Source organism: Molossus molossus, unplaced genomic scaffold (assembly GCF_014108415.1).
Source record: "Molossus molossus isolate mMolMol1 unplaced genomic scaffold, mMolMol1.p scaffold_m16_p_8, whole genome shotgun sequence".
Lineage (NCBI taxonomy): Eukaryota > Metazoa > Chordata > Mammalia > Chiroptera > Molossidae > Molossus > Molossus molossus.
The window spans coordinates 6393232-6413266 of NW_023425402.1; the positions used below are offsets into that span (position 1 = coordinate 6393232).

Consider the following 20035-nt stretch of genomic DNA (forward strand, 5'->3'; position numbering starts at 1 on the left):
AATGATTCGTAATAGTAATCATTGAAGAAAGTGCCGAGAATTGGAGACCAGTCCGAGCTTTTGGCAATAAATGGAGGTGGCATCATCAAAGTGTGGCAGGAGTGGCCGTTTCTGTCCTTGGCTACTTTCCTCGTTACTTCCTTAGTGACTTTGGTTTGAACTTTGACAAGTTGATGCTGTGGAGAGCCCAGCACAGATTTTCCTAGAGTTTTATGTTTCAGCCTTAAGAAGGCAGGTCTGTTTTCAGTGCTGATGTTTCCCACTGTGCAAGGATGGAAAAGAGGTGTTTATAATCTCTGCTGCTACAAACAGCAGCAAGCGAGAGCATGGGGACTGAAGTGTGTTTGTGCGAAGCTTCTCTAATCTACAGATTCTCAACCTTGACATTGGTCTCTCAGGGAAGTGCTTTACATTCTTTTCATTTCCAAGGGCGAAGATAAGAGTAAGCCAAAGAGTTAGAGACTTTAAAAAAAAGAGAGAGATAGTGAAGTACTTATTTTCTTGTCTGCAGAGGGAACGGCCGCCGCCCCCAGCGAAGCCCCCACCGGATGACGAGGAGGAAGACCGCGTGGACACGCACGTCCCCCTGCCGGCCTCCGAGGTAGCGGAGGGTTCGGGGTCGCCCCTCACTGCAGTGCGATTTGCTGGAAGTGCCTCTGTGTGTGCTCCAAGAAGACAGCTTTCTCAGTGCTTGTCCCCTCTTTGGATTAGTGAGTTTGTACTGTGTGTATCCGTCATCTGGGACAGGACACGTCACACCCACTCAGCAGTAGTAAGCAGAGCGTTTCAGGGGCGCCTGGTGCACAGGCCAGGCATCACTCCGCCGCGCCCTGAGCAGAGCGACTCACATGCTCCCTGGCTCCTGGGCTGACGAGTCACAGCTGCTTGGGCACCTGTGTTGTCTTTTGATATAAAATTTAGAATATCCCCTGGTTCCCTGACTAGGTCACAGTGCTGGGCTTTGGTGGTTTGTCCCAAACAGCTTATTTCTGTTTCTGCATTTTCCCTCTTCATTTCACGTGAAGAGTCTGAAGCAGGACCCACATAGAGAATGTGACGAAACTCCATTAGGAGAGAAATGGGGGGAGGGTGGATCCAAGGAGGTGATTTTAAAAGAACAGTCCACTTTCTGAAACAGAAATGTTATCATGGGGCAAACAGTTCCATCTTCTCTCAGGTTTATGAAGATCATATTTTCCCTGATCTTTCATCTTCGAAATGCTCCTTTAATTCCTCTTACCATTTAGAGAATATTTATTGAGTATTTATTTAAAATATTACATAATTTCAGTAGTTTATTTTGTAGCTCACTTAATGCCCTATTTTTCTTTCATTTAAAAATCAGCTAATATAAACTAGTCAAAGAAGTCTCATTACTTTATCCCTAGAAGTAGGAGTTAAATTTTTTACAGCATTGCCATGAACCATCCAGCAAAATAGGTTCTTTTGTTTAATAGAAACATACAGAAGCAGAAGAATGGCTTTAGTTTAACAAAACGTATAACCGTAAGGAAGCCCTTTTAAGATCGTAAGTCAGTGTTGGAGACAGGAGACAATTTCTGTGCTACATACAAATTCTGTCATTTCTTTCTGTCTCATAATTACAAAATGTGAATTATGTCTCCACTGAGGGATCTCTGTAGTTACAGCCTCTAGGGTGATGATAATACATTGGAGCAGAGACGCGTGCACTAAATCCCTGTGTGTTTTTGCGTGGAGGTTGCCTTGTTGCTCCCTTTCTGCAGAACTCCGATAGCACGGAGCCTGTTCAGCTGGGGTAGGTTTCTGTAAACGTCTGTGCCACCTCCTTAACAAGTACTTGAATTAAAATTCCAAATGCCTAAGGATAAGGCAAGGCTCTTAAAGAAGTATCGGGTAATCAGGACATTGTATTCTCCCCAAACTTTCTAGAGCAGACAGTTTGGCCATAATACAGTGTCAAGAGGTAGGGGTGAAATCCCCACCTTGCTCCCCTGGCTGTGAGACCCTGTTGGAGATGCATTTTCCAGGCCTTGCTTCGGAGCAGCCTGGGATTCTGGGTGAGCTGGACCCCAGAGTCAGTCTTCAGAAGACACGAGAACCTGACGTTGCCTAGTGATAATATAAGTGCATCTAGAGGTGGTGTGGCCTGGTCATCAGCCTTTTAATGATCAAGGCAGGTTCTGTTTGCTGTGGTCTGAATGGATAGGTCTTCTCCAGAAGTGGACTTTTTTTTTTTTTTTTTCCTCTAGTCTTCACCATTTTTACTTCTTATACTCAAAGTTTTACTACCTTAAATCTCATCTCCTAGGAGGCAGTGATTTCATCCAAGTTTAGACTTTTGTATTTCACCAGCGATCTACTCCGTTGTTTGTGTCCTCTTCCGGAGGCTTGTCAGTGTCAGGTGACCCACGGAAGCCTTTAGGGGAAGCTTCACACACGTGCACACGCACATGCACACATGCATGTAGATGGTCGTGTCCCCCGCCCCCCAGGTGGGCTGCCAGCTGCATGGGCTGACCGTGCACCTCTCTGCTCAGATACGATAAACGTTAATGGGAAGTCGCAGCTGCCATGGCGTCTCCTCCCGGAAAGCGGCCCGCACCCAAGCTGGCCATTCCATTGGCTGTATTTGGTGATACTGGCTTTTCTCTGCAACAAAAATGTTGCTTTCTGTATAGCCGAGAATATGTGGAGGTGTTTTTGTTGTTGTTTTTTGGCTTTGATTTATTGCCAGCCCTGGGAAAGGGGGGAAAAGATTAAGTAGTGATTTAGTCAAGAGCAGAATCCTTTGGGTTGAAAATCCATTAATGCCATATTCACTGTGACACAGGGCTTCCTGAGGGGGAGCTAGGAAGGCGTGAAGAAAAGTGGTTTATTGCTTTATTGTGAGATTTTAATCCCATCGCTGGCAGGGGCCAGGACAGCAAAAATGTCACCCTGCAATTTGTCTGCATAAGAGTGGGGGACTTGCCCTGGCCGGTTTGGCTCAGCGGTTGGAGCGTCCGCCTGCAGTCCAGAGAGTCCCGGGTTCGGTTCCCGCTAAGGGCACGTACCTCGGTTGCAGTTTGTCCCCGGCCCTGGTTGGGTTGTGCAGGAGGCAGCTACTCAGTGTGTCCCTTTCATGTCAATGTTTCTCTCTCTCTCTCTCTCTCTCTCTCTCTCTCTCTCTCTCTGTCTCTTCTTCCCACTCTATCTGAACAAAAAATGTCCTTGAGTAAGGATTAAAAAAAAAAGTGGGGGACTCTCAGACATCTGAAGAGGGGACAGACTTCCAAATTGGGTGAAGAAATTGTATCTCCCAGAAAAGAAGTGAAGCCAGTTTGGTCCAGGATCAGAGAAAGGGGTTTTATGGCCCTGGCGCTGCTGGGAGCTCTCTGTGGAACCCTGGGCACACCCCTTGGCTTCTCTGGGAACCAGGTTTTATCATCTGCAGAATGGAAGAGCTGGAACCAGGTGCTCTCTAGCTGTGACTCACGATTCGGTGGTTCTCTGCTCCCAGTCACTGCGCACAAGGCCAGGCACAGAGTGAACGCAGGTCTGTGGCCCATTTCCAGCTGGAGGGCGTCGGCCCTGTGCTGCTGGGAAGGAGGGCGACTGCAGGCCTGCCATGGGCCCAGGCCCTGTCAGAGGCATGCTGGGGCTGTGCGAGAGCCCTTGCTGTGCGCAGAGCACTCTGCCTGGCAGCCCTGCTAGCCCTGGGTGTGTGACCCTGCAGAGCAGATCCTGTCTGCAAAGCCCTGGTATTGAGTTGACACGGAATGAACTGCTTAATGGCCCCTCTTTGTTCCATTAATTGTGTTCCTAGGAAGAGGCAGAGGAATAAGTAATACAGGCAAATGGCTCATTGTAATGAAATAGCTTTTAGCTTCCGGGTGGCTTTCAGTCAGTGGAGGTTCCTGCTGTGCTTGCAGGATTTTGGACAGAGACTCTCATTCAGGCTCTAGAGTGGTGGCCTTGTTAACAAACTGGAGCGGCAGGCTCTCATTTCATCTGAGGCTGCGAGAGTCCCGGCCAGCTCCTTAGCTGGGACACAGTGAGCTGGGCCCCCGAGAAGCAAAACCATGACAAATCACAACCCGATCGGTGTCAGTGAGCTGTGCGACATGTCAGCAAAGGACGAGGTTTCTGCCTGCATCAAAGAATCGCGTTTGTAAGGTGAATCCCCCCACCTCCCCATAATATGTACTTGTCCTGAAGGGACTGCTGGAGGAGACTGTGCTTTGGTTTGCTCTCCTAATAGCTGGCATGTGATGATTCATAATTTGTCCATGAAACCAGTGGATTCTTAGGGTAGAGGCCCAGGTCACCCTCTGCTGCTGGGGTCTCCCTGCTCTGTCTCAGGGCCGCTGTTTCCGGCTTGGTTCGCGCCTGGCTGCTCTGGCACCACGACCGGCTGGCCACCAGGCCCTCCGCTGACTGGGCACTGGCAGGTGTAGGGGCCCTGGTCCCCCTCCTTCGGCAGGGCCGCGGCTGCTGGGCCAGGGCTTTCTCAGCAGACAAGTCACACGCTGCCTCTCCACTCGCCTGTTCAGAACAAAGATCGGTGGAATTCATTTAAATGTATTATTATACATGTGGTAGGAAGCCGGCCTTGGGGAAATTCTTCCTCACTGCCCCCCACTTGTGAAGAAAGGTTGGCGGAGTTAGGACTCACTGAGTGCCTTGTTTCTAGGGAACGTCAGTCATTCAGGGTCAGTCAGGAAGGTCTCCAGCCTCGGGTGGGCCTTGCGCATATTAGGAAAGAGCCTTGGAGAAAGGAGGCCTTTATGCACCTCTCAGGAAGTATCCACAGAAAAGACATCACGCATAACATAACGTGGAGATGGGAGAGGCGAGGGGAGGGGAGGATCTAGGAGTTTTTTATTTTTAATGGATTTTTAGGGAGAGAGAGAAAGAACTATTGATGTGAGAAACATCAGTCGGTTGCCTCTCCTATGTGCTCTGACTGGGGATCAAACCCACCACCCTTCAGTGTACAGGACGACACTCCAACCAAGTTCCACCAACCGGGGTTATTTATGTTTTTTTGAAAACTAAAATGAAGGAAGAAAAAAGGAGTGTTTTTGGTTTGTTTTGTTTTTAATATTTTTTCTTTATTGATTTGAGAGAGAGGAAGGGAGAGGGAGAAAGTGATAGAAACATCGATGAGAGAGAACATCATTAGCCGCCTCCTGCATGCCCCCCACTGGGGATCGGGCCCACAACCTGGGCATGTGCCCTGACCGGGAATCGAACTGGCGACTTCTTGGTGCATGGGTCGACGCTCAACCTCTGAGCCACACTGGCCGGGCAAAAAGGGGAATGTTTTAATCAAAGGCCATTGAGAATTGGGGTTCCGGTGCGCATCCACAGAAGCAGCTGTGATCCGAGGGACTCTTGAAGCACTGACCTTCCCTTTCCTCCTCTCTTCCTCTCAGATGAAAAAGAAACCAGTAATCTCAGATTTGTTCAACATAACCTGCTTGGGTTACAGCCACCTGCATGAAAAGCCCTGTGGTGTTTTCTCTTAGGTCTTGGCCATGAGAGCCCGAGTTCAGGGGAGCACAGCCAGGGAGGAGGAGGAGCACCCCTATGAGCTATTGTTAACAGCAGAAACGAAGAAAGTGGCAGCAATGGACGGAAAAACAAAAGGTACATATCCCCTTCCCCCTCCCCGCACCCCTCCAGCAAAAACAACTCCAAAAGGTTTTGTCAAGTTTGTGATCCTGGGTGGAAGGACATTGCGATGTTCCTGGCAGCCTGGTGGTGGGGTCTTGTGGCCTTTGCTTACAGCACAGGGTTGGCGTGGGCTTGCCCCCTTTCCGCACACGCAGGCTGGGTGTGGATGGACGGGAAAGGAGAGGCTGCCAGTGTTGGGGCAGAGGTCGAATCGGGGTCTCAAGTCATAAGCCCTCAGGTTAATGCTGTGGAAAAACAAGTCCAACAGGTCAGTCCCTTTGGGTTCAGGCTGACGGCACAGACTCCGCTTTGAGTCCTGACCTCAGAGTGAGGCACTCCTGGGAAGGGGCCGTGATTGGCTGCCACCAGGTAACGAGAGTGCTGTCGCCTTGGCCTACTTTCCTGGCTGCTGCACATTCGCTTCCTCTGTGAGGGAGTGAATGCTGCGGGACGGGATCCAGCCGGCCCTGGGGACGGGCACCGCAGAGGTGAGTGCGCCCTGCCGGACAGTCCGTGACCGCCTCTCAAGTGGAAGAACAGGAAGGGCAGGGCACTTCCCGCTGCAGTGTGAGGGAGCTCGGTGGCCTGTCCTCCGCTCTCTGTAGCTTGCAGGGACGAGGTCCTTCACTGGGCATTCTTTGAGCCTTCTTCCAGTCCACAGTTCAGGTAAGAGTGAGGGATGCGAGTTTCGTTGGAAGTACCCTTTGCTAGGCCGTCAGCTGGGGGAGGCAGGGAGAGCTTGTGCATATGTGGGTGACATGGTGCATCTTGATTTTAAAGGTCCCAGGTCCTGTTTAAAAGGTTTGTCTCCGGCATGCATAAACTCGGTGGGTTTTTAAGTTTAGCTTTGTTTTGTTTTTCTGGTTTCCATTTGGAACTTAAAAAAAAAAATCATCATTTAGATACAGTAAAACACCCTTTTGTGTATAATTCTGTGTGTCTTGGCAAATGCAATCATTTAATTCTCGGTGTCCCTTTGTGTCACCCCTACACCCTTCCCTTACCCCTGGCAGGCACTGCTGATGTCTGTCCCAGTTGTATTGCCTCTTCTAGAAAGTAGTATAAATGGAATCACACATTTATTTCTTCAGTCTGTCCCCTGTCACTTGGAGAATTCATTAGCTATTCATCCATGTTGCATATATCAGTCATGTGTGCCTTTGCATTGCCGAGTCGTATTCCTTTGTGTGGATGTACCACAGTTTAGCCAGTTCTTCTAGTCAAGAGACATTTACAGTTTGGGGAAATTACAAAGAAAGCTATTATGAACATTTGCATACAAATTTTTATGTTAACATGGGTTTTCTTTCTCTTGGGTAAACACTAGGAATGGGATGACTGGGCCCTAGGTAAATATATGTTTAAGTTTATAAGAAACTGCCAAACCATTTTCTAGAGTGATGGTACCATTTTGCATTCTCACCAGTAGATGTTATGTGTCCTCCCCAGTGCTTAATTTTGTCAAGTTTTACATTTTTTTAGCCATTCTAATAGGTGTATAGTGGTATTTCATTGTGGATTTAATTTTCCTTGTCCTAAAGACTAATGATTTTTGAGTATCTATTAATGTAATTATTTACCGTCCTTAAACCTAAAAAAGTTCAAATCTTTCACTTATTTAAAAAATTTGGGGTCTTTTTTTTTTTTATTGGGTTGTAAGTGCTCTTTATATATAATTTGGACAAAAGTTCTTTATAAGTTCTATGATTTTTCTCCTGGCCTGTGATTTATCTTTCTATTCCCTGAAATATGTCTCTCGAAGAGCAGAGATTCTTAAATTTGACCAAGTCTAATTTTTATTTTATTTTATTGATTTATTTAGTTATTTTTATTTATTTTTTTATCCTCATCCGAGGACATTTTTCCATTTTTTGTTCAGATAGAGTGGGAGGGAGAGAGAGGGAGAGAGAGAAACATCTCCGTGAAAGGGACAGTTGAGTGGTTGCCACGCACACAATCAACCAGGGCCGGGGACAAACTGCAACCGAGGTACATGCCCTTAGCGGGAACCGAACCCGGATCTCTGGACCGCAGGCCGACGCTCTAACCGCTGAGGCAAACCGGCCAGGGCCACAGTGATTTTCTATCCCCAGATCAAAAGACCTCCAGGTTAAGGCAGGAGCTAAGTGCCAAGGAGACCAGGCCCCCTGTGCCTTGGCCTCTGCCAGCTCTGCAGTTCTGGGCCAAGGTGGAGAGCGGGAGCCTGGGGAGCAGAGTTGACTGAGCCGCAGCGTGGGGTGTGCCTGCCTCCAGGCGAGGTGCTGGGATCACTCGAACCACTTTCAGACAAAGGAGCTGAGGCTTAAATATGAAAATGGACTCTGCCAGTTTCTCAGTAGCCTGGAAAGAATGCCTGCTAGGGCTGGTAAGAGCGAGGCAAATCATGTTCCACTAATGTCATGATCTTAGACAGCTTTTCTGAATTAATTTATCAGCTTTCAAACGGCCACATTAATGAGACTACAGAGCTTCCAGCCCTCCTTACTATAAAATTTAAGAAATTGCAGTGTGAGGGGTGGGATGGGAGTTTTTTAAAAAATTACATTTGTATTTACACACTGGAAAAATTAAAAAAAAAAAATACAGATGTGAATACAAATAAAATGCTCGGCTTCTCCTCACCTCTCTGCTGTTCACAGTTCAGAGGCGGCCGCAGTGGGAAAGTGTGGTGTGTGCTCCCGGCCGTTTGCTGACTGTATGAAATTGTTTTATTTATTTGTAACCTAAAATGGGGATCATATTTTGCAAACTATTTTGCAAAGTTGGTTGTTGTTGTTTTTTTACCTTGTCAATAGATGATGAGTACAATTTTGTCTTAGTTCTTAAAAATCTGTTTTTCACCATGATAAGCAAGGAAAGTGTCTTTTGAAATTGGCATTTGCATGATTAGTGAAATTGAGCAAGACTTGTTGATCATGGTTATACATTTAACCTATGAGTTGCCTGTTTTCTTTTTTATTTTTCTATTTAGAAATTTTTGGTAGTGGAAACACTTCATATAAATAGTGATAATATTTTGCCAAAGTGATACTCAGAGGAAAAGTTTATACCTTTACATTTATTTGTTAAAAAACAAGAAAGACTGAAACGTAACCAAGAGAAAGTAGCAGAGAGTAATTAATAAAAATAAAAGCAGATGGTATACTTCACATACTTCTTGGTATGTATGTTACAGTTCAGTTAAAGAAAAAAATAAAAGCAGAAATAATGAAATGAATAAGCAGTTAATTATTACAATGAAAACTTGTTTGTTTTTAAAAGATCTGACAATTCTGATCAAGAGAAATAAAACATGTTAGAATAATATAAAGAATATGTATAACAACAAATTCAGACGTGTTAGAAGTTAATATTGTATAAATGTTTTACACTGATGTAAGAGCATGTGGAAGCCAACCTATAGTTACAACTATACAGTACTTTTTTTTTTTTTTTTTTATCCTCACCCGAGGATATTTTTCCATTTTTTGTACAGATAGAATGGGAGGGAGAGAGAGGAAGGGAGAGAGAGTGAGAAACATCGACGTGAAGGGACACATCGAGTGGCTGCCACCCGCACGACCAACCAGGGCCGGGGACAAACTGCAACCGAGGTACATGCCCTTAGCGGGAACCGAACCCGGGTCTCTCTGGACCGCAGGCCGACGCTCTAACCGCTGAGCCAAACTGGCCAGGGCTACAGTACATTTTTAAAGTACTTTTTCAAAACAAAAATTAATAAGAGAATTTATAGAAATGGATTTTATGTGGTTAGTTACTGCTGCTGTCATCCCTTTGGAATGGACTGTCTGGGAGAGTAACTGAGTCACCACAGTGACTGCCTGAGGTGGGGTTTCTCCTGGCTTTCAGGAATACTAAGCATCTTAAACTACGCAGGACAGTCCTTCACAGCGAAGAATGTCCCCACCCAGAAATGCCATTTGTGTCTTAGATATGACAAAAACTGACAGAAGTAGAAAGCTCCATCAGGATCCATGAAGCCGAAAACCCCCTAAAAAGGCACTAGGCCCAGGTGGTTTTATGACACTTTTATCCAACTAGGTATTGCTCTATTTAAATTGTTTCCAACGTGGAGGAAGTCTTCTGAAATCACTGTGCAGGACTAGCAGTGTTTCCTGTTTGCTGTAGCCTAGTCATTTTTTTCTCTTTAGTGTTTAACTCTTTGCCAACTGGACATTCTGGTCCTACCACTCAGAGACACAGTGGAGAGATTTCCAAGTTTGGTAGCAAATGGGAAAGTAGCCAAGGGCTCTGAAGGTCATTGTTCTCCATGGTGTTTTTCTGCAGCACCGCTGACAACGCTCAGGTCCACTTGGCTCGGGACCTGCTGGGTGCGCTAGGCGATGAAGCCAGTGTTCCTGAGAGCTGTGCATGCAGGTGTGGGTGAAGTCTGTGCGTGAGGGTAAAGACCTTACCCTCTTGTGAGGAGGGGGAGGAAACTCATGTTAGCTTCTCCCTCTGCTCCCACATCCACAGTCGCCAGTGGGGAGTTGTACAGTGTGAGTCCTGGCGCGTCCCTTCGCAGGCCTGGGACCCTCGGTTGCGTGTCCATCGGCAGTCCCACCTCACTGTTGGTTGAGTAAGACACCCGGAAGACGGTGAATTAGATACGTGTGTTCAATCCAATCTCTACTGGGAGTCCAGGCTAGCTGTCCCCGGTAGAGTCCAAGGAGTAAGTTTGGGTGTGTTGCCAAAAGGCAAAAAATGTAAACGAGACCGTTTACTGCTGGTGCTTCATCTTCAGCGGCTCCTCTGCTCTGGCCTCCTTGCTAGGGGAGCCCCTGCCCGGGGCCCCGCTGTGCGCCATCCTGCTCTCAGTTTATATCTCCGAGTTGGAATAGTTGGCCTTTCTTTCCATTATAAAACAAGTCCAAGCCCTGTGAAATATACATCTAAATAGTCTTCGCCAAGTGTGTCAGCAGCCATGTATTTACAGATGTGCACACAAGACACAGGTACAAGGGCAGAATGTGTTAAATTCACAGAACGTGGTATCAAAGTAGTTTTAGAGTTCAAAAGAGGGGTACATTATGTCAGTGTAAGAGATCAGGGATGGCTTTATGAGAGAGGTGGCATTTGAGTTGTACCCCAGAATCAAGAGTTCTACTTGATAGGCAGAGTTAGGAGGCAGGAGATGGCGTTCCCGGCGGAGGGCATGGCATGGCATGGCATGCACAGCAGTGCGCGGTGGGAGGCGACACAGCACGGTCGGAGGGTCTGGGAAACCTAAGAACAGTGCGGCCGGAACAAAGAGCTGGTCAGGGAGTGTTGGATCTCAGATGTCAGCCTTTATTCCAGAGACAGTGTCGTGTTGTGGAAGCTTTACATGAGGTGACAGGGTAGGAGCCATGCTTTAACTATGAATAATTGTGGCCTCTTAGATTGCAGGTGGGAGAGACTGGAGGTAAGGATATCCTGAAGCAAAGAGTCTTCAAGGGACCACTTAAAAGGAAATTAGAGCCCAGACTAGGGGACAGTCCGAAGTGATAGGAAGGAGGGTGTGCATGGCAGAGGGATTGAGGAGGACTGGCAGGGAAATGGGGAGGAGAGGGTACTGAGGATGGTTCTGAGGTTTGAGCTGGTCCATTGGGACAGTACTGCGTGACTGACAGAAATCGGGGCTTGAAGGAGGGACATGTCTGAGGAAAGATGTTAAGTGCAGTTGTGAATGTGAGTTTGAGGTATTTCAGGTACCTGGAGAACATCCAGGTAGAGATATTCTGTAAACACTTAGAAATATGGGTATGATGTTCAAGAGCGATGTCCAGATTAGAAAAGCAGATCCGTGAATTATCCAAGTTGAGGTGATGGTTAACAAACGATAATCAGCTCTAGAGGAGAAGACGAGAGAGATTGAAGACGCCAAGAATGGATCTTCTGTAAGGGGCACGAGAGGAAAGACACTGAGCAGGGCAGCCAGGTTGACGTCTTGGCAGACAAGGCTGGCAGTGAAGCAGACCCCACAGTGACGGGTTTAAACAAGGTAGAAGTCCAGAAGTAAGCAGCCAGGGCTTGTGCGTGACAGTCCCGGGCCCAGTCTCCTTCTGCCATCACATGGCTCAGGGTGACTTCAAGTGCAAGCTGTCAGCACAGGAAGGAAGACCAGGGAGAAGAGGCACTCTGTTGAAGACAGTCCTCAAAGGGTGCACAGACCACTTTCACTTATAACCCATTGGCCAGATGTGGTCAATGTGGCTGCACCTGCTGCAGCGAAGATGGGAAATGGAGTCTTTATTCTAGGTGTCTGTGAGCCAATCTGGTAAATCCCATATCCAAGGAAGAGGGGGACATGCAGTAAACAGAGCCAAATAAAGCAGAACGAGCTGGAAGGAAGGCTAGAAAAAGGTAGACAATTAGGAGGCCATTAGTACATCTTCGACTGTACTTCTCAGACAGGTGGGGAGAGATGAAATTGTCCCCACATGTTGATGTAGTGTTGAGCGTGGTTAAGGAATTTTGATCGCAGGCTTCTGAGGAAATCCGTGTGGTATCTTCTAGGTGTATATAGTGCTGTGGGAAAGACGAGAGTTTGAAGAGCGGAAGAGATGAGGAATCGCTCTTACGGTGACATCAAGTTCTTGAGATGAGCGAAGGTGGCTGGGTCTGGTGGGCAGGCTTGCTTTTGGATTCTTGTTCTACTGCTCACTGGCTGGTGACCTTGAAGTCACTTAACATCGTTTAAGCTTCATTTTCTGTGTGTAAAATAGGAATACAGAGTCTTACTTCATGGTGGCTGTGACCATTAAAAAGGAAGTTACTTAGCAGTGTCTGGCACAGACTAACTCGTGCCTTGGGCACCGAAGCTGTTGGAAGCAGCTGAGTTAGATGCACGGGTAGAGGACTAAGTCAGTTGCTTCTGTATTCGGCTCAACGCTCTGGCAACGAGAGAAGAGAAAGCAGGTGGCTGTGCATACCCACTGTTGGAACTGGCAGGGAGTCAAGGCAGCAGGGGAGACAAGTGTGCTATTAAATCAGGCACAAATGTCATGGCTGGCCGCAGACCGATCCAGGCAGCGCTGGTGTGTTGAGTGGGGAAGTCTGAGGGGCCACAGGTCCAACAAGAGGCAGCGTGCAGACTCAGGAAGTGTTGAGGAAGTGGCAGAGATGTGACGTCATCAGGACCGAGGCAGGGGTCCCGAAGCTGAGCTGCCCCTGTGGGTGCTGCAGTGGTGGAGATGGTGCCGATCACTGTGCTGCTGTTAGCGTCACCTGAACCAGACTTCAAGGCTGCTGGACCTGCCCCCGCGTGTGGGCTTTATTCTGCCTGGTTTACAGGGCCACTTCGAAGAAACCTGTCTGCAGGGCCAGGGGAAAGGAACCGCCTCTGGGTGCAGTGTTCGCGTGAAGAGCCGTTGGAAGTGGGTGGGAATGGAAAAGGCGGCAGCTCCCATTTTCTGAGTGCCTCTGGGTGCCACGTGCTGAGTTCATTTACACGGATTAGGTCAGACCTTCTGGGAGGGCCTATTTCTGTCCCTGTTTAGTAGAAGAGGAAGAACTTAGGTGTTAGAGCTGGGCCTTAAGCCCTTGTTGGCTGGATCCAAAGCCTCTTTAGCCATGAGGTCAAATCATTTCACCCAGAGCACTGCTGCTATTCACATTCTTACCATCAGGGAGCTTTCAGGAAACGTAGGTCGTCCAGTCACAGATTCAAACCACACAATCTCGAGTCCTGGAGAATGCAGCCAGCCATTCATTTAAAAACAAAAAAATAAAAAAAAAAAACGCCCAGAGCAAACACGGCACAGAGCTGGGACTACAAATGGCCTCTTGTTCGGTGTCTCTGGTTGCCTCGAGTCAGAACGGACTCAGTCTTCTCGTCTGCTCAGGTCCAGTGCAGCCAGTGTCTGCACAACCTCGGCAGTCCCTCCCGGACCCGGAGGGAAGCCCTGCCGCCCTGCAGAGCAGCCCTGCGCTCTCGGGAGCCCCCTGGCTTCTGGCGCTCACAGCAGTGACTCTGGCACTGGAAGCTCCAGCCGAACGGGACAGACAGCCGGGACAGACAGCGTGCCGTCTGGAAGAGTGGCACACCCCCGCGCTCTCCTCCAGGCCTCAGGGCCCGTTTGGCTTAGCGAGTCCTCATATGAGTTGCATTTTACAGCCCTGATTGAAATGGGCAGGGGTGACGAAGAATGGGAAATGTTAAAATGTTATTATTCAAAAGCCCTTGAGGTCCCCATGGATCAGAGTAGTAATTAAAATGCAGCACAGAAGACCCCTTGCTTCAGCAGCTCACAAGGGAAAAGAATGAATTAGGATCACAAGTTGGAGGGCTGGGAATTCGCACGCTGGTGTGTCCTGGTCAGCAGACAGCTGAGCGCGCCCTGTGGGGAGGGCAGTGTGGGCGGAGGGCTGGGAGCCTTGTGATTCCAAAGGTGGGAGCACCCTGAGTCCCAGTGGGAAGGAAGGCCTCAGGCCTGAGGGTTGTCTTCTGTGAGTCCTCAAGTCCTGGAGACCCCACACGAGGCGTGCTCTGCGTTTTCTGACGTATTTCCACTTCTCTCCCAGCCTGTCGAGGCTTTTCTTCTCCTTCATGCCCAGCTCAAAGGCTGCCTCCTCCGAGAAGCCTCCCAGTTCTGCTCACTGTGCGTTTGGCTTATGCTTTTCTTAAAGCCTCTCTTCAGTTTTGCCTTGAATGCTCGTCATTTCTGTGTGTGCTTGTCTTGTCCAGTGGCTGGGAAGCCTCTGAGCAGACACAGTGTCTTCATCTTACTTCCCTTGGTGCCCCCAAAGGCTGGCATTTCGCATGTGCTTATTGATGGGATGGGTGGTCAGGGCCTGTCTCGGGTCTCACTTCATTGCCTCTGTCCCCTCCCGCTGTCCAGAGCGGTTAGGATAATGTTGTCACGGGTGTTTGTACTTGTCATGTACATTGTCTTTGATGGTCCTGGAGAGGAACAGAGAAGTCGTTGGTCTCGTCTGTGAGCAAAACATGTTATAATGGATCCTGTGCGGAAGGCAGTGCAATTGCTGACATCTGTGGAGAGCTAGCGTGGGCCAGGCGTGGTTCTAAATGCTTTACATGTGTAATTTAATTCCCACAACAGTCCTGTGAAGTAAGTAGTACAGAGATTTCCGAATAATGCACGGGAAGACTGGGCACAGAGTTAAATAATTTGCTAAGCTCTGGCTCTTGATCAGGACATTGAGTTATCACCTTGTCCCTAAGACCTAATGTCACCCTGACCTTACGGAAGGGAGGGACCTTTGAGGAGATCTCTCCCTGCCCGTTGAGTTGCCAGGAAATCTAGTGTAGGCTTGAGTGTAGCTTTTTATGGGAAGAGAAACCGCCTTATATACGGTCCTGAGGCTCTTCGATCACCCTTTTTAAATACCGCGGTGTCCGTCCCAGGGTGTCATTGTGAGAGACCCTCCACAAAGTGTCTCTGGTGGGATTCTTCCTCCTCACATAGTTCCTCCTTCCATAAGTTTCCATTTCTCTCTCCGCCCACTTCCTTGCGCTGGCATCGCTCTGGTGTTGAGCTCTTGGCGTCAGTCTGTCTTTCTTCGTGGAAGGCTCTCTCGGACGGCGGCTGTGACACAGGGCCCCATTGTTGGCTCCCAAGGCAGCAGGCAGAGCATGCTCTGGGGCCTGGTCTGAGGCCCACGCGGTGCGAGCCCTGCTGGCTCCCGATTCTGGACGAGGGTGTTTTTCTTTTGTTGTTGGACTCACACCCCTCACACCCCTCCCCCAAATGATTCAGTAAGAAGCTAGACTGATGCAGAGAAACAGGAGCCTGCGCCCCTGTACCCCTGCAGTTGGGCAGGTGCCCCTGGGCCAGGCTCTGCAGGAAGGGGCCTTTCGGATACGGTCCCAGAGATGGCAGAGTACAGCTTGGTTGGCTCTCCCCACGTCCTCTTCCAGGCGTGCAGTGGGCCTGGGCCTCTGGCCGGTCACGTGTCCTCCCTGTGGCCCACCGAGCCACGGCACCGGGCAGCTTCGTTCCGGCGGCAGTGCTCCTGCGTGCTCGTGGCCCTGAGCGCAGCTGGGCGGAACTCCGTGTTTGTGGCGTTTCTTCTCCCCGGGGATGGTACAGGTTGTTAGTGCTTGTCCCGTGCTCTGTGCCTGGCCTTCGGGGAGCAGGGTGGTGAGTTAGGGTGTGAAGTCCTGATTCAGTCGCGTTTTGAGGAAGGAGATGCCCAAGTTCTTACCTGTGGGCTGTATAGTCAGAGCTGGAGAAGGGAGTGAAGCGGCTGCCCCTCCGCAGCCCTGCAGACTTGCCAAAGCTGAACAGAAGTGGAGACTGAACTGTTCTTCTCGAGAGGGTGGGGTGAACGGAACCACATCCCCGCCCAGACCTCAGGGTGACAGGCTCGGTGTGAGAGCTGTTGTTGGGACCCTTCCTTAAAGGCTGTGTGGAAGAAGGGCGCCGTGGCACACCAGCATCCTGCATGGGCAGCGGCGGCTGTGGTGGTGCAGTTTGACGAAGTGCCCCCTCTGACTGCCCTGTTCAGGGTTGGCACTGAGCTTCAAGGAGCAGCCTCGGGGCCACGGGAAGCTGATGAGGGAGAGTGGGTGCTGTGCAGGTTCCCAGGCAGGGCTCTGCAGCCCCTGCGGAGGGGGACGTCTGCCCTCACGGTATGGGGGATGCTTGGATTCTCATCTCCATCGTAACACAGAAGGGATTTTGAAGGCCCTGCAGCCCAACCTACTTACTTTAGATATTGGAGCCCCGCAAGATGCACTCAGTGCCCAGCCGCACGGCTTGGAACAGCACAGCCGGGGAGCGGGGCTCCTCCTGAGGCCTGCGCTTCTCATCCGTGAAGAGTTGAGCTCGACCCTTTCAGATATAAGGTTCTCGGACTTCATGGACAGCTCTTGGGAGCTTTGGGCAGACGAGGGGAGCAGTTGGTATACGTGCCATAGCTTACGGAGAAAATGCAGTGAAAGACCAGCCTTGCCCATGAGCTGGGACTGGACCAGGGTTGTCTTCTACCTGCCGCATGGGTTAAACTCTCTTAATGGGTCCGAGTCCATGCCGGGCGAGCCCCTTGGGTGTCCAGTGTGAGACCGATGTTGGGTTCTGATTTGGTCAGTTTCTATGCTACTTCAGGGCAGAGGTATTTGATAGCCTGGGGGAGGGCACAGTAGCAGTTGGCCTCCTGAGCTGGTAGTGTCAGATTTCTGGGATGTGAGGGAAGTCGGGGAGCTGCAGATGTCTCTTGGCATTGACAGATTAGACCGTCTTATTTTCAGTGGATCACCGAAGGTTAAACTTAAACAAATAGGAGCAGCTGGGAGGCTTTGGAAGGGGGAGATGTGCACGTCTCAGAAGAAGCAGAGCCTGCACTCCCTGCGGAAGGAAGGGGGAGGGTGGGGCTGCACCAGCCCGCTCCCCACCCCACCCACCCCAGGAAGGAAGCCTCATTTCTCTGCCGCTTGTTTTTTACTTTCAGCGAAGGAATTCCAGAAGCTACAGGTTGTGGATCATGACCTCTTTCATTTCCCTCCGCGCGGCTTGCCAGAGGGCGGGGCGGGCTGGCGGCTCTGAACAACACTTTGGCCTTTATGGGAGCGGATCAGATGTTCCTGTCCCTGCTCACACTTGCTGCTTGGCGCGCTCGCTCACTCTCACCCCGCGTTCGCGCACTCGCCTCGCGGCGTCCTCTCTGCAGGGTACGTTAGCACTTCTCGCCTTATATAGAAGGTCTGGTCGTTAATATTAACAGAAACCCAGCAACAGGGAAGGCTGCCAGAGAGCATTCATCAGGCCAGTGTTTGGAATTTCATAAATGCTCTGACTTTGGGTACAAATTGAGCATTAAGAACAATACGAAACTGTTTTCTTCCTTCCTCTCTCCTCTCCCTCGCCCTCTCCCCAGCCCATCCAGTTTCTCGCTCCTTCCCTCTGTGTTTGAATTCCTCTGCTCTGCCGTATGCTCGCTGCACTGGAACTTTGTTGACTTTTGCCACGTTTAATTTTGTATTTCTCTCTCTCTCCGTCCACTTCAAGACCACAGGCGGAGCAGCGGCAGCCGGAGCCAGGACTCTGCGGAGGGACAGGACGGGCAGGTCCCAGAGCAGTTCTCGGGTCTCCTCCACGGCTCCTCCCCCGTGTGTGAGGTGGGGCAGGACCCTTTCCAGCTGCTCTCTGCCACTGGCCAGAGCCCTCCCGAGGGGTCCCCGGCGCAGGGCACCTGCCACGAGGCCAGCATGCAGCTGGAGGAGACGGGTGTGCGTACTCCCGGAGGCCCTCCGCCCAGTGTCCTGGACCAGAGTAAGAGAGGAGGCTACCCAGCAGGCCTGCCTACCACCAACAGCCAATCGCACCCCGAAACTTTGACTCACACAGCATCTCCACACCCTGGTGGTGCCGAGGAAGAAGGAGACCGGAGCGGGGCCAGAAGCCGAGTCCCTCCCACCAGCAGACCCAAAGCTGAACTCAAACTTAGCCGTAGCTTGTCCAAGTCTGACTCTGATCTCCTGACCTGCTCACCCACGGAGGACGCTGCAATGGGGAGCCGGAGTGAGTCCCTGTCCAACTGCAGCATTGGGAAGAAGAGGCTGGAGAAGTCGCCCTCCTTTGCCTCGGAGTGGGATGAGGTAAGGCTGCGTGACGTCACAGCGAGTGGCTGGCCCCAACCCACCACAGCTCCCCTGGGCGCGACACCCAGGGCCGGGAGGGGGCCAGGGCTGCTCCTGGCTCCTGCACTGTGGCCACTGGTTCTGACAGCTGCGAGGGCAGCGAGCCCCAAGTAGCCGGGCAGGTCTTCCTGCTTGGACCTCAGAACAGGTCTGTTCAAGGTTGGATGGGAGGGTGGAGCCCGGCACAGCATGGCAGAGGGGCAGTTCCCACAGCAGGGACATTTGGAAATACTAGATCCCATCAGCCCCACCGGAGGGGGTCATGCTCTTCCTGAAGATGCTTAGGGAAAGCTGAGTCCTTCCTGGAGTCTGCGGGAGGGCAGAGGCCCGGCTTAGCTAGAAGGGCGGAGGGAGGGGCTGGGCTTCGGGAGAAGCGGCTGAACGGGGACTCTGCTCTTCCCCACGCCAAGGTTTCTCCTGCTGTGTCCCCTGGAAGACCGAGGCCTCTCCCAGGCAGGCAGGCGAGGGCGAGGGGTTCAGGAAGCGGAGAGGTTAGTGAGGGGAGAACATTCAGAGTGTGTGAGCCAGGTTTCCCTCACAGCACTGTTATGGAATAATTGGAAATATATGCCCGAATATTTCTCTGTGACCTGTGGCATGTCTTGCTGGGCAGAAGAATGTTTCTCAGAGGTTGGTAAGCACCCAGGGAGTGTTCAAGGGCTGCCTTGACGTGGACTGGGTCTGGCTCCCGGGAGCACTTGCAGGAGATGAATTTAGCTCGAGGCGGGGGGGCAGTACAGCTGACACGTCCATTGAACAGTCTGTACGCTGGATGCCTGGCCCAGCTCTATTCTGGTTGCAACTGCAAAGTTATGTGAACCACAGCTGGTCCCTTTCCCGTGTGGGAACAGAGCAGGGCAGTTCCTGCAGCACTCCTATCTCTAATACGATGGGGTTTGGGATGGTTTGTGGGCAGCCTTCCCGATGGTGGAGCCGTGTGCAGTGAGCCTGTGCCCGGTGCAGTCCACTGAAGGGAGCCGGGCGGCGCGCAGCTCAGGCCTCAGGACCGTGCACAGCACATGCATGCAGGCGTGTGGTCTCTGCCTTTGTCGTCATGGTCGTGCTCACGGCAGCCAAGCAGGGCGTGGGCAGCCTGTGAGGAGGACGAGTGCCCTGTGCCGCAGGAGGGCGGCGAGGAAAACGTCGCAGGAGCACACGTGGGAGGTGGCCACTCACTGTCTCTTGTACATGGATATTTCTCTCTCCCCCATCCCTTCCACTTATCTAAACAGTCAATGGAAAAAATATCCTCAGATGAGTATTAACAAAAAAAGAAAAAGAAGTAGAAAATGAGATTGGGACCAGATCATGAGAGGGCCTTGAACTTGAGGCTGAGAAATGAGTATTTGGTTTGGTATCAAGGCACCATCAGAGTCCTTCCAGTGGCTGGAAGACAGCGCTGCCGGTCCAGCGCATTCATCACCTCTTCTCTGGCTCCACCTCCTGAGCATCCCTCTCCCCGAGAGGTCAGCAGTGCTGGTCAGCGGGTCCTTCGCGGATGCTCCTGCTCTGTTAACGGGCAGCGTTGCCAGGCAGTCTGTGGGCACCGCCGTCTCCTCCTGGAGGAGAAACAGCTCACCAAGGCACTGCCCAGCTATGGAAGTTGGCTGTTGGACTAATAGACCAGTTGTCTCTCGGCATCTGCATGAGAGGAAGGTCATATGCTGACGTTTCCTTTGCAGGTGGATACAGTGAACCCAGGGACCGTTCAGGGTGTCTTAGGCCCATTCGCAGTGCGTCCCAGAAGTACCGTTACGTTTTAAATTTGAGAAAATAGAAGGCAACTGAGGTTTTATTGGAAAGAATAGAGAA

General features: G+C 50.7%; 1 protein-coding gene across 4 annotated transcripts in view; it reads left to right on the forward strand.

Moving 5' to 3' along the window:
• The window catches only part of ANKS1A (ankyrin repeat and sterile alpha motif domain containing 1A), a 188399-nt gene that overhangs the window by 104448 nt on the left and 63916 nt on the right, over window positions 1-20035 (forward strand). For all 4 annotated transcript variants that reach the window (XM_036248247.1, XM_036248246.1, XM_036248248.1 and 1 more), the window contains 3 exons: window positions 512-601; window positions 5493-5613; window positions 17592-18181. In XM_036248247.1, the coding sequence (XP_036104140.1) occupies window positions 512-601; window positions 5493-5613; window positions 17592-18181 (801 nt within the window). The remainder of the gene's footprint in view (window positions 1-511; window positions 602-5492; window positions 5614-17591; window positions 18182-20035) is intronic.